Source organism: Spizellomyces punctatus, assembly GCF_000182565.1.
Source record: "Spizellomyces punctatus DAOM BR117 chromosome Unknown supercont1.1, whole genome shotgun sequence".
Taxonomy (NCBI): Eukaryota; Fungi; Chytridiomycota; class Chytridiomycetes; order Spizellomycetales; family Spizellomycetaceae; genus Spizellomyces; species Spizellomyces punctatus.
Genome location: NW_015971537.1, coordinates 1,016,320 through 1,037,973, shown reverse-complemented (window position 1 = coordinate 1,037,973; position 21,654 = coordinate 1,016,320). Strand labels below are relative to the sequence as shown.

At 45.9% G+C, this 21,654-nt stretch overlaps 10 protein-coding genes across 11 annotated transcripts in view; 5 read left to right on the top strand and 5 right to left on the bottom strand.

Annotated features, from left to right (window-relative positions):
* Positions 1–44: 44 nt before the first annotated feature.
* On the top strand, positions 45–1,403 carry SPPG_00390 (uncharacterized protein). The gene is made up of 9 exons (XM_016748718.1): positions 45–168; positions 245–266; positions 331–366; positions 432–470; positions 531–592; positions 667–738; positions 807–954; positions 1,017–1,041; positions 1,118–1,403. Exons 1-9 carry the CDS (start codon positions 110–112, stop codon positions 1,219–1,221), a joined length of 567 nt encoding a protein of 188 aa, XP_016612714.1. The 5' UTR covers positions 45–109; the 3' UTR covers positions 1,222–1,403.
* Positions 937–3,549, bottom strand: SPPG_08837 (uncharacterized protein). Its single transcript, XM_016756977.1, has 11 exons — positions 3,508–3,549; positions 2,667–3,428; positions 2,480–2,605; positions 2,261–2,426; positions 2,180–2,192; positions 2,029–2,117; positions 1,918–1,976; positions 1,713–1,856; positions 1,508–1,644; positions 1,392–1,443; positions 937–1,304 (listed from the first exon to the last, which is right to left on the bottom strand). The coding sequence occupies exons 1-11, from the start codon at positions 3,523–3,525 to the stop codon at positions 1,299–1,301; spliced, it is 1,572 nt and encodes a 523-aa protein (XP_016612713.1). The 5' UTR covers positions 3,526–3,549; the 3' UTR covers positions 937–1,298.
* Positions 3,550–3,753: 204 nt separating this feature from the next.
* On the bottom strand, positions 3,754–8,632 carry SPPG_00387. 2 transcript variants are annotated; one of them, XM_016748716.1, is made up of 23 exons: positions 8,369–8,632; positions 8,228–8,306; positions 8,054–8,163; positions 7,890–8,000; positions 7,575–7,835; positions 7,419–7,516; positions 7,198–7,358; positions 7,015–7,142; positions 6,839–6,953; positions 6,611–6,781; positions 6,455–6,549; positions 6,204–6,390; positions 5,929–6,141; positions 5,715–5,866; positions 5,247–5,651; positions 5,088–5,182; positions 4,943–5,028; positions 4,814–4,873; positions 4,691–4,747; positions 4,467–4,619; positions 4,290–4,403; positions 4,011–4,239; positions 3,754–3,941 (listed from the first exon to the last, which is right to left on the bottom strand). In XM_016748716.1, the coding sequence occupies exons 3-23, from the start codon at positions 8,069–8,071 to the stop codon at positions 3,923–3,925; spliced, it is 2,928 nt and encodes a 975-aa protein (XP_016612711.1). In that variant the 5' UTR covers positions 8,072–8,163; positions 8,228–8,306; positions 8,369–8,632; the 3' UTR covers positions 3,754–3,922. The 2 variants fall into 2 exon arrangements, with proteins under 2 accessions (XP_016612711.1, XP_016612712.1); XM_016748717.1 differs by having other exon boundaries at positions 8,228–8,296.
* A 171-nt stretch (positions 8,633–8,803) lies between these two features.
* Positions 8,804–11,227, top strand: SPPG_00386 (uncharacterized protein). Its single transcript, XM_016748715.1, has 5 exons — positions 8,804–9,285; positions 9,353–9,425; positions 9,496–9,645; positions 9,714–10,667; positions 10,730–11,227. The coding sequence occupies exons 1-5, from the start codon at positions 8,867–8,869 to the stop codon at positions 11,003–11,005; spliced, it is 1,872 nt and encodes a 623-aa protein (XP_016612710.1). The 5' UTR covers positions 8,804–8,866; the 3' UTR covers positions 11,006–11,227.
* On the bottom strand, positions 10,970–15,527 carry SPPG_00385 (uncharacterized protein; the record flags this gene model as incomplete). The annotated part of the gene is made up of 22 exons (XM_016748714.1): positions 10,970–11,170; positions 11,230–11,429; positions 11,484–11,589; positions 11,665–11,712; positions 11,776–11,870; positions 11,938–11,992; positions 12,071–12,142; positions 12,208–12,303; positions 12,366–12,460; positions 12,541–12,724; positions 12,789–12,919; positions 12,983–13,107; positions 13,183–13,235; positions 13,303–13,487; positions 13,557–13,749; positions 13,812–13,825; positions 13,909–14,070; positions 14,148–14,385; positions 14,465–14,613; positions 14,676–14,768; positions 14,860–15,012; positions 15,281–15,527. The coding sequence occupies 22 exons, from the start codon at positions 15,525–15,527 to the stop codon at positions 11,087–11,089; spliced, it is 2,778 nt and encodes a 925-aa protein (XP_016612709.1). The 3' UTR covers positions 10,970–11,086.
* A 236-nt stretch (positions 15,528–15,763) lies between these two features.
* Positions 15,764–17,462, top strand: SPPG_00384 (uncharacterized protein). Its single transcript, XM_016748713.1, has 2 exons — positions 15,764–16,832; positions 16,902–17,462. The coding sequence occupies exons 1-2, from the start codon at positions 16,383–16,385 to the stop codon at positions 17,235–17,237; spliced, it is 786 nt and encodes a 261-aa protein (XP_016612708.1). The 5' UTR covers positions 15,764–16,382; the 3' UTR covers positions 17,238–17,462.
* On the bottom strand, positions 17,347–17,914 carry SPPG_00383 (uncharacterized protein). Its single transcript, XM_016748712.1, has 2 exons — positions 17,701–17,914; positions 17,347–17,636 (listed from the first exon to the last, which is right to left on the bottom strand). Exons 1-2 carry the CDS (start codon positions 17,891–17,893, stop codon positions 17,464–17,466), a joined length of 366 nt encoding a protein of 121 aa, XP_016612707.1. The 5' UTR covers positions 17,894–17,914; the 3' UTR covers positions 17,347–17,463.
* A 123-nt stretch (positions 17,915–18,037) lies between these two features.
* SPPG_00382 (uncharacterized protein) lies at positions 18,038–19,136 on the top strand. The gene has a single exon (XM_016748711.1). The coding sequence runs from the start codon at positions 18,110–18,112 to the stop codon at positions 18,806–18,808; it is 699 nt and encodes a 232-aa protein (XP_016612706.1). The 5' UTR covers positions 18,038–18,109; the 3' UTR covers positions 18,809–19,136.
* Positions 19,137–19,175: 39 nt separating this feature from the next.
* On the bottom strand, positions 19,176–20,662 carry SPPG_00381 (uncharacterized protein; the record flags this gene model as incomplete). The annotated part of the gene is made up of 7 exons (XM_016748710.1): positions 19,176–19,198; positions 19,256–19,384; positions 19,459–19,746; positions 19,816–19,900; positions 19,960–20,034; positions 20,109–20,249; positions 20,653–20,662. The coding sequence occupies 6 exons, from the start codon at positions 20,660–20,662 to the stop codon at positions 19,264–19,266; spliced, it is 720 nt and encodes a 239-aa protein (XP_016612705.1). The 3' UTR covers positions 19,176–19,198; positions 19,256–19,263.
* A 326-nt stretch (positions 20,663–20,988) lies between these two features.
* Positions 20,989–21,654, top strand: part of SPPG_00380 (DNA-directed RNA polymerase II subunit RPB1) — a gene marked incomplete at its 5' end in the record, with an annotated part of 6,145 nt that continues 5,479 nt past the window's right edge. The window contains 3 exons of the mRNA XM_016748709.1: positions 20,989–21,084; positions 21,236–21,431; positions 21,569–21,630. Coding sequence (XP_016612704.1) covers positions 20,989–21,084; positions 21,236–21,431; positions 21,569–21,630 — 354 coding nt within the window. The remainder of the gene's footprint in view (positions 21,085–21,235; positions 21,432–21,568; positions 21,631–21,654) is intronic.

Sequence of the window (21,654 nt, the reverse complement as noted above, 5' to 3'; positions counted from 1 at the left end):
TATCGTGTGCTGACACAGCAGCTCGCGTCAAGATCGTCCACCTTGGGCGACCCAAAGTTCTGGCCGATATTACTACCGCACAGCACACCGTTCCCCTACAGCACCCAACATGGCAAATAAAAGCAAGAGTACCCGACCGCAGAATGTTACCCCGGAAATGGTTCTGAAGTATGTGCGTTAGTTCGATTGTGCAGACTAAAGGAATCTTGCTAAATTTCGACCATTTTCGGTTATTATGGGACAGATATACCAAACCAACTGACAAGGTACCTGTTGACAAAGTTCTCAACTCTTGCCTTCTCAATTGTATGACATCTGACGCTGAATCAGTTCCTGTGCCCGCTTAGTTTGAATAAGTACATTGAGGTTTGCTTCCAAGTCAAAGCATAACACTAGAAACTCTACTTATTTATTCATTTATTATATTCAAGTTCCTTGAGTTTCGAATTCGTGACATGGAATCAAGTAAGGTAGTGTATGTGTTGCGTCTCACGATTGAGTGGACACGTGCCCATAGTGTCCTTCTCTAGGTCGTTTTCGAAGTCAAACGACCGTCGGTTGAGATCAACTGGAAGGAACGGGACTTGAGCGGGTGAGATATTCATATCTGGAGATCATGAGGAGGGAAACTGAAGGCTGAATAGCTGACCCGATCTTCTTCTGCAGCGGTGACGAGCTGCGGACAATTGCCTATACTTTCCCGGTCGACTTTCTCTCCTACAAAACAGTTGGCACAACGTACGAAAAATATCATTTCATGTTAGTTATTGGTCATCTCATATTCTTCCAACCTCAACCTCTACCAGATTAGTTTTCGCTGTTTGTCCCGAAGGTATCCAGAACTTTCGGATGATTGAGCGACATTACTTCAAAGGAAAACTCCTCAAGTCTTTTGATTTCACGTTTGGGTATTGTATCCCTAATAGTGTCAATACATGGGAGGCAGTTTATTCCGTAAGTAATTTTGCTTCACGGTTGGTAAGAATATCTGTTAAACAACATTATCTGCACTCTAGCTACCAGAACTGACTGAAAAGCAAGGTAAGTTCAAGGCCTACTTATTGACATATCTGAATCAACCTGGCTCAGTAATATCACTGACGCAATTTCTATGTAGTGCAAGAGATGGTTGACAATCCCGGATCGACACTATCAGATAGTTTCTACTTTGTCGATGATCGACTCATCATGCACAACAAAGCCAGCTATAGCTATAGCTAGCGCTGAATCCGATCCACTATTTAATAAACAAGCGTAGGAAAGCTGTGGACTAAATGGTCCGTGGAGATGTTTAACGATCACTCCTATGGGATGTGTAAATATAGATGAGTTACTTGCAGGGACCGTGAAAAGAGACGTGACCAAGGCGATTTGGAAATACAAAATTATACCTTTTTGAGCAATTTATTATCGAATGAAACTGCTACAGCTTCCGATAATTCACTTTATTATGAGCAGGGTTCGTTTAGTGTCCAAAGATGCGGTGCAAATTGCAAATATCACTTACTTGTATTCCTTGAGTAAGAATTGGTATTGCTCCTGTTTCTCTCTCAAAGTGCTAGACACTGTTGACAATTCGGCCTTCTGGTCGTGCAACTCCTGCTCCAGCAGCGCGTTCTGTCGCTGCAGGTCTTCCAGTCGAGTCTGAATACGGGTCTTAGTTTGCAAACAAGATAATAGCTTTCATAAAAGGTCGAGGTCTCTAGCGTTACCTCTGCCTCTCTCAGTGCAACATCAGTTTTCTCCTTTTCTGCTCGTGGGACATAGTCCTCTGCTTGCGCCTTTTTCAGCGCCTCGATCTGACCATTACGTTCCGTCACTTCCACCTCGAGGGCTCCAATCTTCCGTTCATAAACCTGGAGCGGTATTACTCTCGAGGCCTTCCTTCTCAACATAGCAATGCATGTAGCACTATACCGAGACAGGATCGTCGCCAATCTTGAACGATTTGATCTCATCAGCAATCTCTGCCAAAGCTGCAATCATTGAGTCGAGACAATTGTTGACACGACCGCAAGGTTAACGTACTAGTATCTTCTTTCTTCTTTTTTTCAAGAGTCGATGAGGGTAGATACGCCGCGTAAATGGCCAGCTTTCGTCGCAAATCATCTCTCAGCCTTCGACAACGAGTTTTAGCATTCTAATTGTTGAGCACAGCACGGCACTTTGAATATCTTACTGGTGATTTTCCGCTGAACCAACGCAATTTGTGTCATTTTAGTCCTTAATTACACCTCAATACCATTCACAAATAATGTACCTTCCAGCTCCTCTAACTGCTTTTCCAAGCGCTTGCTCTTCCTTCGCTCGTACTTTAGTAATAACCTGTTCTCATTTTGTGACAGAAGTTTCTGAACTTTGGTTCTCAGAAAATTTAATTCACGCTGGTCGTTATGGAAGCTTGCGATGGTTTTATCGTATTCGTTCTGTCAGTTTGATTAATATATGTGCAAGCTACTTTGTCGGTACTTTTCTCTACCTTGATCTCAGCTAAAATGGGACCGTATAATTTGAATTCTGCAATGACTTTCTCAAAGGCGGCGCTGTAAACTTGCAGCCGTCGAAAATCGGGTCCGGAGGGGGGAGCATCTAGTGCTTCGAGTTCCTGTATTCAATACACATAATTGGCGAGAAAATCCTAGCAGCTCGGTTCTACGCGAGTTTACCTTTTGTACAAATTTATACAACTTTTCCAACTGGTCAGCTTTTGCAAATTGATTTTGCTTATACGTCCAGTCCTTTCGATCTAGTATTTCGTCAATTTCTTTGTGCGTCTTCCACTCATCATGTTTGGTCATGTTTAGATACGGTGACGGAATAATTCGCGCTCGTACATGTGCGGGCAGGGTTGGTAACTGATGTGCAGCTTTCGGAGGCGCTGCTTCTGTCTCCGGGAGAGGTGGGGAGAGAATCTGGCGTACCTTGACTGCATCATATTGTTCTAGAACGTCATGTAGATCGGTGACGTTGTGGATGGTCTTTTCATCAAGTGTCCGATCTACTCCACCAATTGTATTCTCAGCTCCTGATTGGGCAGCTGTAGGCCCTTTGGAAGCCAAGTTGCCATCAAGGACTTCGGTATTAACATTTACGGCGCTTTTACTAATCCAATTGCCAGCTTTGTCAGCCTCCTTTTCTTTTCCCTTAGCAGCAGTTTCAACCTCTTTATACTTCTTGTTTGTAACATCAGGATTGAGATAACCGGACCAGACTGTTCCAACATCTTTCTTTTGCTCAGCATTCAGTCGATCCAGTAAGTCCGCCATATACGCTCGCTCCTGATGCATCTTCTTCAGCATCACCCGGGGACGTTGTTGCGGGACGTGACTTGCTCGGAAGTTTGATTTTACAGGACCTTTAGCTCGAGGAACTAAAGTAACCCGCTCCCCAGGGTAGCTATGTCCTTGGGAGGACATACTTATCCATCTCTTAAATACAAACCGCACGTAAATTGACGGATTTGCAACATTCAGCTCTCAAGCTTTGTATATCCTTTACTTTACTGACCTTTATGTCCGAATCCATCGTGGAGGTTGTCAATGTGCAGGGAAATAGAGATGTTCAGGTGGACTAGCCATTATCTTGCTGTCAACATCCGATGCTGACGTAACAGGTTATGTCACAGTTGAACAATCATCTGCCGTCTGCTGGTTATGGTCGTGGAAAAGACATAGACGACGTGATTTCCATCCTCAAGAATATGTTGATTTTCGTTCATGTTTTTTTTTGCACCATTACATGCCAAGTGATGGATCAGCATATATCGTTGATTCTGCATTCAACGTAAATTCCCATTGACATAATTACATATAGATGGCGAAATATACAAATTCAAACTAAGGAAAATACAAGCCCAACAATTATGCCATCTATCTGATCGTCAGAACCCAACGTTTCCATTGAATAGCATCCCATGTACACTTCACCAAGCATAATTAAACCTTTTACAGATGAAAGAATGTTGTTCAGGATCAGGATGCTATCAAGGAAACTGAATTTCTAGTGCTCACCTGTCTAGAACCATCGAGGAATCCTTCATGTCCTTTTGCACTTTCTTTCGCATGTAAAAAATCGGACAGTCCTGCGCCGTGCAGATGACATCTTGGTGCAAGCTTCCTTGGCATCTTTGACACTGAGTCCATAGTCGGGCAAATTTGACTTCGAGATCACTGACAGAATCCAGCTGTCTTTGATAGAGTTCCCCAACGCGAGGTTTGCAGTGGTGGCAAACAGCGGACTCTGCAAGAAAGGTCAATGACATTCGTGGAGCAACAATTCACAATGCATACCATTCTTCTTCAAAGGAGTTTTGCACCCCAGGCAAGTGGCCGTTTTCACTGCAAACTTCATTAAGCCTCCAATTGTTGGGGCAGCGACAGATATCACTCGGGTGTGGTCGCCCGCTATGAAACAAAAGTAAGTGGTGCCTGAAGTGATACGCAGCAACAGACGAAAGGTCTACTCACAGAGCAACGTCTGTGCCTTGGAACCCAAAATTGGTTCAAAGATTCGCATGAGGGGTTTTGACAGCTGGTTCTCCAGATAGTACTTTGTGTCAATGGGTATATTATTCTCCAGTACGTAGATGGGATCTTCCGCTTTCTCGTACGCCGCGGCATCTAGTTTTACGTATACGCTCCACAATGAGACAGAGCGAGAACATCGGTGAAGTTACAAGGCCCTTCCTTACCTTTAGTTCCTTTGATAATTACGTATGCTACACGATCGCCGAGCGCCGGGGCTGAACCTGATGTTTTGTTTCAATAACTTGTTATGGCATCTAAGATCTTAAAGTGATGTGAATGTCCATTACCTGCATCACGCTTTCGCATTCTTGCAGCAAGCTCATTATGGGCCTGCTTGGCAGCATACTCTGCGATAACAGCAAATCGACGCAATTAGACCTTCTCACGTAGACAGTTTATTAATGTGATTGACCGACCTGCTTTCCCAAGAGCCTTTGAGATGACTAGCTGTGACAAGTCCACCTTGTTCTGAAGCAGATCGGCAATGACACCTTTTGTATACCTTGAAGATGAAGTCAGTAAATATTTTGCTTATGATCTTGGCGAAGATCTATAACCTACTCTTCTGCAGCCTTCACATCCCTGTCTATCAGGATCTTTTTCAAGCAAGTTTCAATAACACTGGAAACCAAACGGCAACTGTCTCGTCGAACGGTCTATATGATATAACATCCTTAATTTCCTCAATTAAGAAATGCACCCTGTCTACCCATTGCTTACCTCAATACCCTTAGTATCCATCTTGTCATGTTTCGTCGGATTGGTCCAATATAGACCCGCATACCGCTTTTTGTTGATCAACAAATACGGAAAGTATACCTTTTCAAAATCTAAGTTGATCGGCTTCTGGAAATGGCTTGTTACATAATCCGCCGCTTCACGGCCAAGCTTCATGGCCTCCGCAACCGTTTTAACTCCAAATTTGACCATGACGGAATCTGTATCTCCGTATATGACTTGTGCGTCATGCTCAAAACCGTTTGCAATTGTGAACTTTTCCTCAACACGCATCTTGGTTTCCTCGATCATGACTCGACCATATGCAGTAACGCTCGACGAGATCGCCAGGAGAGGTAGTTTTCCGATGGTCGCACCGGTAAACCCATAAACGGAGTTGGCGCTGATCTACAATTATTCCAGACAAGGTCAGGTTTAACATGCTTGCGAAAGAACAAACCAAATACTCACTTTAAGGGCCAGTTGACGTCCATCGAGAACCGCTCGTTTGAAAGGGTCTGTCTCTTTCTTTAAGTCTCCCTTTGCCCTCTTCCGAGCAGCAATCAGATCCTCCAAGATAGTCGGCAGGATTCCTTTGCGCACTGATGGATTGACAAAAAGTGCTGTTTTGCGTGCATTAGACGCATTATATCTATGCAGAGCCATTCTTATGGGGTCCACTTACCATTATCGGGAGTCACCTTGTAGTCTTTGTCTCGTACCAATCCATGTTGTTCAGCCGTTCGCACATCCCGCAGCCAAGTAGAGTAACAGAGATTGTGCGCCATCATGATAGATGGATATAGGGAGGTGAAATCCAGAGTCGCAATGGGCAATTCGTAAAAGCCCTTTTCCGGCTCAATGACAGTGGCTCCCTCGTATTGAACGTCTTCTGATCCTATGAGAATGCGGAACACATGTAAATCTCAATTCCCCTGGCAGCGCTGCGGCAAGTATTACCCTCAACCTCCAGAGCAGGAATAAGCAAATCTTCCGTCTTTGCTTTACGGTACAGTTGTGAGACAACTTTGATTTGCTGCCCTCTTGTGAGCAAGTAGTTGAAAGGGACTCCAGTGACTCTAGCCATTTCCATGTAGTTGATGACACACATGAGTTTATCCAAGAGTCGTTGTGGTAGATACGCGTCCTATCAATCGGATATTACTCAATTTGGCACAGAATCTCATGCCACTGCATCCCCTTTCGCTAACCTTTAGGCAGTAAATTGCCAGACGACGTCGGGTCTCATCATTTCCATTTTGAAGGTCTGTGATAATGGAATGATGTACATCTTCCTTTTGCTCACCTGACATTATCAGTTAGGCCATTGACGGTGCAATTCGACCACATGGCTGCTGCCAACATACCCAAGAAATGCGCACAAACGGAGTTCAACGTATATGATCTTAGCTTATAGTCTCTTTGCATAACCTGCAAGAGATCCATTTGCAATCGTCCTTCCAGATTGATAGATTTCGTATCGCGCGTGCCCAGACCTTTCGACGAGAAGCGACTGTCCTTGGCACAAGTTTGGGAGCCTGAGGGACAGTTAGGAGGGTCACGTTCCTGTAAGAAGACAAGTATCGACAGATTACCTATAATGCGACCCAAAAAAGGGAAATCTTTGACGTTCAAGGCCTTGGCTCGGTCCAAGAGGTAGGGGAAATCAAACCCATTGATGTTGTAGCCGATGATGATGTCTGGATCCATCTGTAATAACCACAGCATTAGCACGAACAGTAACAGTTCCGCGGAGACTTCGACACCCTACTGTAACGACAAACTCGCTCCATGTTTTTAAGAGCTCTTCCTCGCGCTCAAAGCTCATTGTGTGAGTTCCAACGATATTCGCACACTTCTTTAATGTCAGAACGTTTCGAATGAATGGACGAGTCTCCCCTATCAAGAACTGTCAGCCACCACCAGACAGCACAAAATGCCTATAAATGCACACCTTGAAGTGTAACCATGTTTGCGATTTGAATGACAGGATCGACATTCGCATCAGGAAAAACACCCTTACGCCCCGCACATTCGATATCGAAACTCAGAATTCGCAATGGAGCAATCTTTTGCCAATCCCCCTCTGGTTGATGTGCTACAATATCATCCGTGCTGTTCAACATGAAGCCGTGAGTTCAGAGCGTGGGGAATGTGAGCCAAACTCAGACTTACTACACGTCTACTTCTAGTTGCGAAGTGGATGTCCTATTATTGGCCGTCCTTATACGATACGTCTTCGGGGAAAGTTCGACCCAACTAGCTCCTTGTATCTGTCATCCAATTTCAGCTGTGGATACAACCCAACACCGCAAAGAAGAACAAACAAACTTTTGTGTCGATCATAAATCTCAAAGGGTACGGAATGTTGCTTTCATAAGTGGGATCACACACAACTCTTCCAAGTCCATGCACGTCGAACCCGTCCCTGAATATTCGCTTCGCGGCCGGAAGATAAGACGCCAGACGTACAATAATTCTCAAAAATAGAGCTTTCTTCGGTCCATGGTAGCCATAGATACTGGATTTCATCACCATATCAATATCCACAACGGGGCCCCCTGAACTGCTTTTGGCGGGTCGTACATAATTCTGAATAAGAATGGTCAGCACCATAAAAAGCTCATGCATAAGGCAGGAACTGACGTTGATAGCTAGCAGCAAATCATTCTTATTTTCGGGACGATAGTTCATTGGTGCGGGCACGTAAAAGTATGGGAGAAAACCGTGAACGTGGCAGGTTACACTATGTCCTTCCTAAGACAACATCAGTCAACTGACTTTCCATACCGCGAGAGAGTGCCACGTACCATAGTTGTCCCGTACATACGAAGTGTGGACCCATGATCTAAACAATAAGGATTTCGAAGGCCAGCTGCATAACCTTCCACCGTATCGTCAATCTCAATTTGTTGAAACACTAAATAGAGTATACAAAATGAACAATATTTCCATATTTTCCTGCAACAGAGGATAAGACAAACCAATGGGGTCCTTTGTCGGGTCTATTGGAGGTAGGTTTGGGCGCGGCCAGGTAAGCTCATACTTTTCAACTGCAGAAGACTGTAAGTATCAAGTGGCGTCAACGGAAGAAGGACAGCCCACGCTTCTGAGAATCATTATACCTTTCACCGTGTTTTGAGACAGTTTTTCCAGCTGTTCCTCAAACGACGGTGCAGCGCCCAAGAGCGCTGTGACATTGCTTTTGCGCTTTTTGAGAGATGGGATGGAGTTCGGGGTACGAGAATGCGGGGACTGAGATGCAAAACCTTGATGTGTGTCAATTGCTATTCCGTCCTCTTCCTTCCGCTTAGCTGGCGTTACGTGAACCATGTTTTCTATCCTGTTTGTCGGCCAAGATCTGCAAACGTCGTGTTGGTCGGAACTCATCGTTCGGACTTCTCACGACACGACTGGATCCATACGATTTGCAATTGGAATTAAATCCAATTCAATACCTATTTGGATCTATCCGAATTCAACGAATTCCCAAACAGGTTTAATGGTGGATTTTATTTGTTTTTGTTTGAACTAACGCGTGCGGACGGATGGGCAATTCCCAAAGTTTGCCCAATTTCACATAGATTCCTTTTGGTTTCCTTTCTGTCGTATTACTCTAAAATATGGCGGTCCAAGCGAGCTCCGTCTCGTCTGACCTTCTTGATACCGATTCCGGCTTTACGTCCTTGGACCTTGACACCCGACTTTTACGTGCAATAGCCAAACTTGGCTACACACACCCCACAATTGTCCAGTCCAGCGCAATTCCACTTGCACTTCAAGGCAAAGATATTCTGGCTCGTGCACGGACGGGCTCTGGAAAGACAGCTGCATATTGCATGCCGGTTATCCAAAAAATTCTGCTGGGAAAAGAAGGTGGACGGAGTTCCAAGGAACCAGGTGTTCGAGCGCTGATATTGGTTCCAACGAGGGAGTTGGCGGAGCAAGTTTCGAGACATGTGAAGGATTTATGTTTGTACTGCTCAAAGGAGGTAGTTGCGGTGAATTTAGCGACGAGCGATCAGTCGGTGGCCAATCAAAAGTAGGTGGTCCTGGTACCCTCACCCAGCCCTCACCCTTTGCTAACTTCAACAATCTGACATTTTTAGAGCCATTTTAGCAGAAAGACCGGATATTATAATTGCAACACCGAGCAAGATTCTGGCTCAGTTGGAAGCACATGTAAGGCAGCGGACATTTTCGTAAATTCTTGTGAAAGACTCTTCTAACGCCTTCGCTTGTACATTTGCAGAACGTGGAATTGAAGGATTCATTGGAATCTCTGGTAATCGACGAAGCTGATCTGATTCTGTCCTATGGATACGATGAGGACGTTCGTAAGGTTCTGGGCTTCCTCCCAAAGATATACCAAAGCTATCTTATGAGTGCAACCATGTCATCCGTAAGTGGACGAAGATCTATACATCCTCTTATCCGTCCCTTGTCTGATAAAGTGCATATTATCCAAAGGACGTAGATCAGTTAAAACAACTCGTTCTCCGTAATCCAGCCATCCTCAAACTCAACGACGCAGCAGCCAGCGAATCCCTACTCACTCAATACTTTGTCAAGTGTCTGGACAACGACAAATTCCTTCTTACATATTTCATTCTGAAACTCCGGATACATCCCTTTGGTACAGGGAAATGTATCATATTCGTCAATGATATAGATCGGTGCTACAAGTTAAAACTATTCCTGGAGCAATTTGGAATAAAATGCTGTACTTTGAATTCAGGACTTCCTTTGAAGAGTCGATATCACATCGTGCAGGAATTCAATAGGGGGGTATATGATTACATCATAGCAACGGATGAGGCTGGTATGTTGAACAACGAGCGAGATTCAGACGACGAAGGCGATGCGGAGGATGAGCAAGGTGCTGCCGAAGTCGAGGATGATGAAGAACATGAGTCGACAGGCCGGAAACGGTCGGCACCTTCAGATTCTGCATCATCGAAGAATAAACGCCAAAGACAGCAACCGAAAGACACCGAGTATGGAGTCTCTCGTGGAATCGACTTTCAAAACGTTCAATCCGTCATCAACTTCGATCTCCCCATTTCCTCACGTTCGTACATGCATCGCGTTGGCCGAACTGCACGAGGCGTCGGTAACCAAGGTTGGGCTCTAAGTTTTGTGGTGCAATCCCCTGAAAGTCCCACTCCCCTCCCACCAAAGAAGAAAAAGGGCCAGCAACCTGTGTCTGCCAAACCTATTGAAGATGAATCTGTTCTTGAGCGGATACAAAGGAAACAGACTGCGATTGGGCGGAGTATAACTCCCTACACTTTTGACATGAAGCAGGTGGAAGCCTTCAGGTACAGAGCAGAGGATGCCCTTAGAGCAGTAACAAGAACCGCAGTGAAGGAGGCGCGAATGAAAGAATTAAAGATGGAGATATTGAATTCGGAGAAGCTTAAGGTATATGCGAGTCCAGCATGACATTTTCCGGATGAAGACTGAACGTTATTTTGATGTCACAGGCACATTTTGAGGATAACCCAACAGATCTCCAAGCTCTCCGCCACGACAAACCACTCCACCCAGCCCGCGTTCAGCAGCATATGAAACATGTCCCCGATTACCTCCTTCCCTCAAAGAATAATGCGTCGTCGAGAACGCGGGTGGGAAATGTACCATTTAGAATGCAGAACAATCGACGACGGGGACGGGGACAGGGACAAGGGCGTGGTGGTGCAAGGGGAAGAGGACAAAGTCGGAAACAGGATCCATTGAAGAGTTTTACTCACGTAAAATAGTGCAAATATCCAAGGCATAGTTTAATGTACATTCGAAGCATTTTGTATAGGTATACATCTTTTGGATACTATCATTTCACTTTATGTGATAGATATCAAATGGGGGAATTCGGAAGAGATGAGAGCCATGACATCGTCCACACGTTTATCATACCAATCGCCCGTCTGCAGTGAATGCAGTGAGAAATACACTCCGGTAATATCACAAAGCAAAGTAACCCAACCTTTAAAGCCGCTTTGAGTTCTTTGTTTTGTGAGAAGAAGGTCCGCAGGCCCTTTTCACATACGATATTCGCGTTCGAGTTTGTTTCCTCGGATACCAATGGCTCGCATATTCTTAGAAAGAAATGGATATCGAGGATGAGCTGCTGAACGCCTTGGAAGCCAAGGCGGCGAGGACCGCGTGCGTTTTGCCAGCAGGACGCTAGGAAGAAAAATTAAGATCACGAAAATATGGTTCACAGATATAGACACTTACGATCATTCATGAATGTGAAGATGCCATCGACGATGGATGTTAGGATTGATTTGCGCGGTAGCGTTGGATCTAGGGCTCCTTGCAGAGTATTGAGTTCGTCAATAAGCTGAGATAGGGCATAGGACCCGGTTTAACGATCGGCATTAACAGTTATTGATCATGATGTGACTACTACTCGTACCCGCATGATGTGTTCCGAAGGCTTGGCTGTATCAAGGATTCCCCCGTTCTAATCCATTGAGAAAAAACGTCAGCATTGATCTCCCACAGACGCGAAGATACATATACCCACATTAGAATAATCAACCAATGGAAAATTGTATTTGTCTTTAAGAAGCTTTTCGCGAGTTTGCGTTATAAACTTGGTTTGCATGGCTGTTATGGAGTCTGCAAGAAGGAAATACGTTGGGTCAGACCGTCGGTACTAGCGCGCTACTTAGGGAAGCCATCTTACGGTTCAGTTTCTCCCGCATATCCTCAAGTTCTGGAATCGGTCTTTCAAAGCGATGCTGTGAAGAGGAAGGAGACATCCATTAGTCGTGGTAAAAATGAGGGTAATGCCATTGCACGCCAGTGGGCAAACCTACAGCCAGCTGGCCGGCAACTTTTGGTAGTAAATCGTCAACAACAAATGTAGCATCAACTAATATAGTGGAGCGCTATAGTATGGTCCACGTCAGAATTTATGATAGTAGGAATACCATGTCATTCAGGAGCGATGTACCTGTCGGTAAATCCAGTCGCCCCCAAATACTTCAACGAGTTTGCGGATGTAAGTGGCAAAGAAGCCTGTCAAACAATTAACAATCTTGCTGTACAACTGGACAGAATATAGGAAGTCAGCAATATCCTGTCATTTTGCTGACCAGCAGGGTGGCTTACTGAGATAGACATTAACACCGAGACGTCCGCGCCAAACTCCATGAACACGCTGTAGAGCTCGTAAACGCTTTGCGACACGTTGGCCGTGATATCAGCTGTCAGAAAATTTGTTAGATACCCGAAGCATACGATATAAAACGCGCATGAACGATGTAGACGATGAAGCTCCTCTTACCAAACTCATCCTCTCTCCCTACGAGGAATTGGGAATCGGGCTTTATCGCCGCAAACTTATCCGCCTCCACAGCAGCCACGATCGCGTTCTCACATTGTTTGGAATGATCTTTGATAGACTTCACAATGTCGTCGTGAAACGCGTCGTCAAGTACGAATGTGATGTCTAGGCCAAGATCTCGAAGCTAAAACCCAGTTGGCGAGCTCCATAAAGACGTTCAACGAATGAAAACGCATGTGTTACTGTACCTGTTTGCAATGATGCAAAGTATGCTGGAGACAGTCGGCAATAACGCTAAAATTTTGCTTCGAGTCAAACACTTGACGCCGGAAAATTGTGCCAAAATTCTGGAGCTCTTGGTTGACCCATTTCATGAACCCTAGCAAGATATCTGCTTTAGTCTGATGGATTCGCCCCCAGGTTTAGAAAGTACCAAGCTTACCAGATGCCATCGTTGTATCCCTAAAGGAACCGCCGTACCAGTCGCATGTACTACGTATCAAGCGAAAGACGATTTCTGCGAGGTCCGATATATAGACGGCGACATCCCCGTCGAAGCGAATGAGCCTGAACATATGCACAGTCATGAGTGACATCATCAGGCGAATTGGTTATGGTGAAAAGGCAGAAGATATAATCTACCTGATGCGATGTCGGATGATAGCTGTCCGAGCAGTGAGAAAGAAATCTCGAGCCTAAGCATTAGGAGCAACTGAGCACTAGTAGTAGAGGCCTCCGAAACACCTTGAATTCCTTGATTACCTGATCTCCCATTCCCAATCGCAGCAACTTATCAATATTCATCTGAACTTGCGTTTTGCTGGCCACTGGATTTGCAAGATCCAAACTAACCAGCTGTGCAAGCCTATTTGTACGCTCTTCAACACTGCTTCGAATAACCGACACCCGTGGCGTTTCAGCGTTGGCTTTTGAAAGCGTGTGGCGCGCTGGAACATAAAGAATGCCAGATTTGTAGCGGTAGCTGTCGCCACGCACAAGTGGGGTCTTCCACTTACCTTGCTCAATAAGTGAAACGGCGTGATCGAAATCTCTATGTGCGATAAGAACATCCAGCTCGTCTGGTAGCTCCATGAGCCATTTGATGTCGTTGGCTGTTAGATCATCCTTTGTGGGCCTTCCTGATCGCTTTTCCGTGTCTCTATCACCAGTATCCGAGCGAGTTGGAGAGAAAGGCTCCGGGTCGGCGGCCTTTAAACACATTACAGAACCAGTAAATACAAACGTACAAGCGACCACACTCTTGAATTTACCGGTATTGCTAGCTCTGCGATCAAAACAGTCGGTCGGGCAATACGCGTCAGTGTCCAGTAAGCCAGCATGATAAAACAGCAGTTCCATCCCACGCACTTTGTCTAGCTTTGGCCGACTCAACAGCTTGTCTCTTCTGCAGCATGAGCTCGTCGGTAAACCTTTTGAAGGCACCCAGAAAAGATCGCTTTTCTTCCAAAGACTCGCTTCGATAGATGAACATATCAGGATGTCTCATTACTTTGAACGCGTTGCTAACCTCTGCATGCCCAACGCAACGTAGTGAGTTAATTGCATATTGCAAGAGCCAATTTCAGACAACATATATCTCTCCATACCAATGGAATCTTTCATGTCCACCACCGCCACATCCGCTAAACTCCAACACTTGTCTAAAACCATGCGACTTTTTCCTGATATGATATTTTTCTTCTTAGTTGTTACAAGTAACGTGTCACTCAGTAGGTAAAAATGAACATTTTGCACTGTCTTGTAGTTTGCTGGATTCACTTCTGCGAAACGGGCATGGGAACCGTCACGAACAAGGTAGCGATTTCGCCATTCCGGAAGGACTTTCTACATTGGGGAACCGATCCAGACATGCTGTTGGTTGAAATGACTTCCCACATATGAATCACAAATGTCGGTCAATTACCTGCAGTCCTTCCACAGTCTCATACAATGCTTCCATCTGCTGCCGTCGCGTTTGTTCTTCGCTCTGTTTTGCCAGTCCAGATAAAGCTGGTGCCGCCTTTTGAGTTGCGCTTTCGTCCTCATCCGCGGCGACTAATTCCACTGTAACCTCTATGATAAGCAACATGATATTAGCGATCACAGAATAGTTCACATCAAAATATACTCCGTACTTTCTGCCGTTGTCTCTTCTGTCTGTAGATTTGCATTGATATCCTTCAGATCACTCAAGAGCGACCGAAGTGTGAGCATATCACTTTCGAGCTGTACGCATTCAAGAGTTAAGGATATTCACCCGTCAGATCTACAAAGCAGAACAGCAAAAGCAGAAGCATGGCAATTAAAGACAAAGGATATTTGAAATTTCCTTGGAAATGAGGACGAATTCGTTGTAGTTTTTGTAAACATTTCTTTGCAAATCGACTGCAGCCGCATCTCGTGCATCAATGAGTGACTGATGGAACCCGCGCACACCTTCTTCCGTACTTTGGGTGAGAACGTTGTGAACGTCTTTCGAGAAACATATCCAAAAGTTTAAGTTTTTGGCCCGAAAGTGAAAGGAAACATGGAAGAGAAAGAATGCACTCGGTTATCACAATTGTATTTAAAAAGTCTAAAAAGAATACACAAAAAAACGCAACAGTATAGGATACGCAGTCAGTCTGCCCAGAGCATCCGCTCTGTTTCTGCTCCTTTTTCCCACTACGCCCCCACTCTGTTCAATATGCTGCCGGCCATTCTTCAGTGCACAAAACGAAAAAGAACGAATGTTACTAACATTTCTCAGCCTTAAAGTCCTCGTCAGCGAATTTAAGAATGTCCAACGAAGGAAGGCGCGCTGAGGTAGGACTCGGGGAAGGCATCCCGGGAGACCCGCCCGGTCCACGCGGAAGTGCCCTGAGCTGAGGACGTTCTCCCAGCGTTGGACGAGGGGCACTCATGTCCGCGCTTCCTCTTTGGGCCATCGTGCCCAGACCCTTTGTGGACACCTGAGAGGCCCTCTTTTCCCGCTCGTAGGAAGTCATGCCCACGCAAAGATGAAGCAAACAAGATGGTGGCTTTGGATTCACGTAACGTATCGTCCAAACTCCCCCGTTCTCCAATCCACGTGGAATGATAACGTAATCCAAGCGCAGTCTTGTGATTTGTTTGGTGACTGGCCCTTGCGGGAAGGAGAGGCACAGTCACACTAGAATGAGACGTTCCAAAGTGAGAAAATTTTGAATTTTCTTGACAGCGCCATTATTGGGGGGCCGTCGTTTTTAAACACGATCCCCCCCAGCCCGCGACCTTGCTTTTTTTCTTTACCTCCCCGTTCCCAGCTTGAGGGAAGATTGCTCTTCATACTGTCATGATCGCCGACTTACATCAGCTGCAACACATTGTATTCCGCTTTGACTTTGCCGTCACTCCACTGGCAAACAACGCTCAGACTGCTGCTGGCCGCTTCCTCCTTTTGGACTGCGGCATCCTTGCAAACTCGGACGACGGAGGCTAAGAGAGGTTAATTCTCTTGCACTCTCTCGACTCGTAAATAACTTTATCGAACGCAACCCTTGTCCTTTATTTTTTTTGTTATCTTCGCTCGTATCTCGATTGCTTGTTTCTCGGCGGTTTCTTTTGTTTTTGCTATTGTGCGCGCACACGTTGACATTGCGCGTATTCTCGTTTGGTCAAATCTGGCTACGCATCTCCGCCCATTTGCTCGACGTTTCTCCCTTTCATGGGCTGAGAAGCCCTTTGTCAAGCGAGTAGGAAGTTGCAGCCCGCGTGCTCTCTCTGGTGGGAGAGAGACCGAGTCTGTACTGTTGGCCGCCTCGGAACTGGAGCCAGAGTAACACACTCTAGAATATCTACCTTGTATTATCAAGAAAGGTCTCATGTCTGCGACCACAACTACTACCATTACTACAGTCGTTGGAGTACAACCTGCAACCAGGTCGGACACCGGAATCCCTGAAAGCGTACAAAACATTAGAAGCATTCCGCAAAAAATGCCCGCTTGCATCCCTTTTGCGAGAATTATGTCGACAGTCGAATTTCGCAACTTGCGGTTCGTCATCCTCGACTGTCCTACTGCAAATACCTTACCGATGTATCTTGAGGAGATGAAGAATCGCGGCGTGACCGACGTTGTTCGTCTCTGTGAACCAACTTATGACAAGACCATCTTGGAGAACAGTGACATCAAAGTGCACGATTGGCCATTCAAGGACGGTGGTATTCCACCTGCCTCCATTCTGAACAACTTTCTCGCCCTGTGCGACGATCGCTTCGCTGGTCTCGTGACCATGCCAAAGGATTACAAAGAAGGCACCGGTCCTGTAATTGTAAGTTTTTCAATGCAGTCAATCGCAAAATGCTTGAAGTTCAGTGTCTTATTGACTTTCTGACATTAGGCAGTTCATTGTGTTGCCGGTCTCGGACGTGCCCCAGTCCTGGTGACTGCAGCTCTCGTGGAAGCCGGGATGGCCCCGTTGGATGCAGTCGAGTTTGTTCGTCGTCGTCGGCGGGGTGCGTTGAACTCTGTTCAATTGAACTGGATCGTTGACTCGTACAAGAGGCAGTGGAAGAAAGGGAACAAGAGTGTGGGTGGTTTCCTCTCGAAACGCCCCAGCTCGCCTCAGCTTGAAAAGGACAACGCATCTGTGCACGTATCTCTTTCGTTGAAGGAGAGTTTTGGCAGGGTGTTTAGGTTCAGGAAGAGTAGCCCCGTGGACCAGACAGTGGTTTAGTAGCGCTTTTGGCGCAGAATGGGAAAACAGCGGAATTTTATGGAAGATCGGTGGGTCAAAGGATGTGACGTTTGTTATTGGTATCCGTGGGAAATACTGGTATCATATATGGAAGTAGGTTGTCGTTTATTCTGATGGGTCATTAAAAGAGTAGGTTTTATTCAGTATCATTGTAAATTGTTGCTGTGATCCAATGCCATATGTAAGTCGCCGTTTCACTGACAATTTAGAACCAGCCACTACGTTTCCCCTTGGTCTCCGAATGCGGCGCTCTGCTACCTTCCTGTTCTAATGATGCAGATTCCAAAGCCTGCAGCCGCTTTTCCAACGCCAATATATGCTTATGTGTGTCCGCTTTTGTGTGCTCCAGCTCTTCAGTGAGGTGTTGAATATGATATCCTTGGAGATCTGATAAGCCAGTATTCATAACATTGATGTCATACTTATTAAATACTTATAGTACCGATAAAGACCGTGACGATAGAGGTGAGGGCAATACCGGACGCAAAGATCGCCACATAGTTTGCCTGCTTTTTTGCGGCAGCCAGGTATGATGGGGATTGTGGATGTGCAACTGATGGTGGTAGTGTCGCGTGGATGATTTTTGGCACTGGGCCTGTGGAGTGTAGAATCCAGGCTGGACGGAAGGGGGGCATGGTGTGGAGGAATGGAGAACAGCCAGCAATCGTTTGGCATGCACGAGAGAGTTAGTGTTATTTCCTCAATTTGGATCCACACTGGAACCGGCCATACCACGAACACTGGGAATTCTGGCGTCCAGGATGCATCGTGACTTGTACTTTTAGAGCCTCACTATGTCGTTTTTGAAAACGTCCCGTAGGTCCTCGTTAGTTTAGGATATAGCAGTAATAATGTATCTACTAGTATACAACTTGGTGCGGCTAGTCTTCTGGGCTTCCGTTGTATTAAGGGGTGCAGAGGGGACAACCCTACACTCAAGAGACGACATAATCAGAGGGGCAGAAGGGGCCGACTATTGGTTAACTCATGAAGATTGTCTCAGGATCGCAACTCTCGATATAAGGGGAAAGAAGCTATCTGTACATGAATGGGCGCTAGTAAATGAAGTCAAGTACCGCCTGCGAAGAGGGGAGAATATAACCCTAATATGTCAAGACCTTGACAACCTCAGGAATAAGGGCACGTATAATGCGCTCGTAGATAACGGAGGGAGCGATCCGGTTGTCGTTACATACACGTACTCAGGGGAGGAAGTGTCGCACAGGGCGTCTCTTGTGGGTGGAGATAGGGACCAACCGAAAGACTTATCCCATGTTAACAGAACAGCTGGACTAGGACACAGGTTGAGCAGGCGGACTCAATCCCAATTTAGAGAAGGGATGGCGTTTTCGCAGGAGAAATATCGCCAACAAGACCACTCCAGCGACTGGTTCAAGGACCAAGAGGATAGAAACCAGTTTTGGAACGATAGCAGGGCAGTGGACCCAGTGGAAAGTGCGGAATCAGTTGGTGGCCTCCTATCGATCAAACTCTCCTGGTTGTACCTTACGATACGACATGACTTTGGAAAACATAGCAGGACACCCTAATTGGGCAGGTTCACTGGATTGCATGTGGAGAGGCGACTATTTTTGGTTCTCAGGTAAGGACCAACACCAAGCAGCTGAATTTGGCTGGGAGGATTTCTGGGTCAATAGATGTGATGGTTGCCATGTAGGTAATCAATATATTACGAAGGAATCCGACTGTATTCTATAGTAAGGGCCGTGATGGAACGGGGACCTAGGGGAGCCCGAGACGAAGATAGGTATCCCACAAGCCTCAGGGACAGGACGACCCTAGTGTAGAGAAGGAATAGGCAAGGAGGGTACATTAGCATAAGTCAAACAAGTTACAGTACCCAGAAGTGTCACCACCATCCACAGGCATTCCTAGGCCTGTCAGAAGTGATTTCTACACGGGAAATCAGTGTTCCAACGCTAAGTTCAACAGGTTATTCACATATGTATCAGTCTGTGTCATCTAAGTAAACTAACCAATCTAGTCATGCGTTTTCCATATCGGCTTTCTTGGAGTCTACACTATCACTATCATGTTGTTCAATAAACCGTGCAACAAACTCCCGGTACGTCCGACGGTGTTCGGCATTTGTTGGAATGAAATGTCTACGAAGTGCGAATTCGCCCTCAGTTTAGCTAGCCGAGCAAACCAAACAAAACAAAAAAAAGGAAAAACTCACCCTCCGTCATGGACGACCACTTTTCTTCCTTGCCCAAATCTTTCAGCCAAATATCTACTTCGCTCTATGCTCACCCATGTGTCACCTTGTCCCATCACATGAAGAGATGGTATCTGAGGTGGGATTGAATCAAGCAGTACAATATACGCAGGTGATTTGGGTAGAAATCCGCTGAAATGAATGGAAAACAGTGGCGAAGGAGAGAGGATTGGCACAAGCAATGCTGCCATTGTCGCGCCTTGGGAGAAACCGAGGATGCCGTGAAAAGGCCCTTGACTTTTCCATATCCTTTTTGTGTGTTGAACACAGGATCAATCGCATGCTGCAGACTTTCAATGAAGGATGTATCTGCCCTACCCTTTCACAAACTCCAAACTCTCCTCGGCTCCTTCGTATGCTTGACTTTCGTCATCTACCCTCCACCATCTTCGTTGTCCATCACCTTTCACGGACACCACGATTAGATCACAAGTTGGCATCAGATTTTAGGAACGCTTTTACCCTCTGGGTAGGTTACCCTCTCGGCATCGGTCTGTGGAGAATTCTCAGGGATAACATGTGGTGCGCTAATAAAGACTACACATGTAACTCTGTCAATAAAGTTGAAGCATTTTGCTAGTATTCAGAGTGAGTTGTCCGCCACAACTTACCGAATTCTGCCAGATTCTTTAGATCCTTGGCAAGCACCGCTATCCGCTTACCGAATATTTCCGCATTTTGCGTGTACCCATGTAGGCAGAGGATGCGCAGGCGGGTTGGTAGACGGTGCCATGGTTGTCGAGGATGGAATCCTACGAGTAGAATCGATACGAGCAATCCTTGTACAGTACAGTATGGTAATCCGATTGTGTCACGTGAACATGTATATGTCAGCAAGCGCAGCAAGCCGGAAACTTTCGGAAGGGACGAATCCCATGACGCGGAATGTCGGAGGGCAGCCGATGAGTATAAAAAGGGGAGTCTCTCTCTCTTCCCCTCCCTCCAGCTTTTCAAAAAGAATCGACTGCTTATGAGCAGTCCAACGAATGAAAGGTCGCGTGGTTGGTGATTTTAAAATGCCTTTTTAGGAGACAGCGAAACTGTGCCACCATTCAGTGGGCAAAATATCTTCTGGACAAAGCAAGCTTGTTCCCCCCTCCTTGTTTGCTTTCCTCCAAACCAATCGGGAATCTCGAGATTTCCGAACATCATTACCTGCCAGCATTTTGAGTTCCCAGCCTACAAAATAACTGCAAAATAATATACTAAATAACGAGAGAGGGCACGCTCTCACTCTTTTCGGGTACCATTCCCCGTTTCGATTGTGAAGGCCCCGTCGCCGTACAATCGGCACGCAGTCCGCCATCGTTTGTCCGGTCGCATCTGGTGTGTAAAGCAGACTCTGTTCTTCAAGGGAAGACAACTCTTTCCTCCATATCCCTGCAGTAGCAGCTTCCACTCTCCAGCTACGCCTGGCTCACTGCTACGTGATTCTTCATCGTCCATCGGGCATCTCAGGCAATCCTTTGATTTTCCTCCGCGATCAAAGCAATGCGTTCTGAGGGAGTGCAAATGTTTCCGCCCTCGGCGATGCCGCTGCGAAAGACGCAGATGGTGCAATTCGGCATTCTCTCGCCAGAGGATACGGTGAGTGTTTTCGTTCAGAATTCTTGGTGGAGCTATATATCCGTCTCTATCACCTTCTTTCAATACTTTTTGCACTTTGTGGTTGCCATTTCCGATGTGAATATCTTTCCTCAACCTCTTTGATTCTTCCTCTCTTTATTGACAAATGTAGAAAGCCATGTCTGTCGTCAAAGTGGAGCATCCCGAGTTTTATGAAAGTGAAAACAACCCCAAAACTGGCGGTCTACTGGATAGACGGCTAGGAACCACTGATAGGAACTTCAGATGTGCTACCTGTGGCGAGAACATGACAGATTGTCCCGGTCACTTTGGCCACATTGATCTTGCCAAGCCCGTGTATCACGCTGGTAAGCCTTGCTTGATAGTTGATGGCAAGAGTGTCAATGGAGGTCACCAATGGGAAAACAAATCATGAACCTGCTCTGTGCCTGGATGTCGCAATGCCCATACTGTTTGTGACTCTCTATTGATGTTCTTCGCGTAGGCTTCATCAGCAAGATCAAAAAGATCTTGGAATGCGTGTGCTTTCATTGCGGCAAGCTAAAGGTACTGAATCTGCAATATAGTCTC

Bases quoted from the DNA above. Each gene is read 5' to 3' on its own strand.
- SPPG_00384 (XM_016748713.1), top strand. From the start codon at position 16,383: ATGTCTGCGACCACAACTACTACCATTACTACAGTCGTTGGAGTACAA. The intron at 16,833-16,901 runs GTAAGTTTTTCA...TTCTGACATTAG, and splicing joins AAGGCACCGGTCCTGTAATT to GCAGTTCATTGTGTTGCCGG.
- SPPG_00387 (XM_016748717.1), bottom strand. From the start codon at position 8,576: ATGGTTCACGTAACGCCAGCTAAGCGGAAGGAAGAGGACGGAATAGCA. The intron at 8,001-8,053 runs GTACGTGGCACT...ATGTTGTCTTAG, and splicing joins GTATGTACGGGACAACTATG to GAAGGACATAGTGTAACCTG. The intron at 6,391-6,454 runs GTTAGCGAAAGG...TCCGATTGATAG, and splicing joins TGGCAATTTACTGCCTAAAG to GACGCGTATCTACCACAACG.
- SPPG_00390 (XM_016748718.1), top strand. From the start codon at position 110: ATGGCAAATAAAAGCAAGAGTACCCGACCGCAGAATGTTACCCCGGAA. The intron at 593-666 runs GTGAGATATTCA...CTTCTTCTGCAG, and splicing joins AAGGAACGGGACTTGAGCGG to CGGTGACGAGCTGCGGACAA. The intron at 955-1,016 runs GTAAGTAATTTT...TCTGCACTCTAG, and splicing joins CATGGGAGGCAGTTTATTCC to CTACCAGAACTGACTGAAAA.
- SPPG_00383 (XM_016748712.1), bottom strand. From the start codon at position 17,893: ATGCCCCCCTTCCGTCCAGCCTGGATTCTACACTCCACAGGCCCAGTG. The intron at 17,637-17,700 runs GTACTATAAGTA...CAGATCTCCAAG, and splicing joins TATCGTCACGGTCTTTATCG to GATATCATATTCAACACCTC.
- SPPG_00386 (XM_016748715.1), top strand. From the start codon at position 8,867: ATGGCGGTCCAAGCGAGCTCCGTCTCGTCTGACCTTCTTGATACCGAT. The intron at 9,286-9,352 runs GTAGGTGGTCCT...TGACATTTTTAG, and splicing joins CAGTCGGTGGCCAATCAAAA to AGCCATTTTAGCAGAAAGAC. The intron at 10,668-10,729 runs GTATATGCGAGT...TTGATGTCACAG, and splicing joins TGAATTCGGAGAAGCTTAAG to GCACATTTTGAGGATAACCC.
- SPPG_00382 (XM_016748711.1), top strand. From the start codon at position 18,110: ATGTATCTACTAGTATACAACTTGGTGCGGCTAGTCTTCTGGGCTTCC.
- SPPG_08837 (XM_016756977.1), bottom strand. The intron at 1,977-2,028 runs GTACGTTAACCT...CAATGATTGCAG, and splicing joins AAAGAAGAAAGAAGATACTA to CTTTGGCAGAGATTGCTGAT. The intron at 1,645-1,712 runs GTAACGCTAGAG...ACCCGTATTCAG, and splicing joins TTGCACTGAGAGAGGCAGAG to ACTCGACTGGAAGACCTGCA.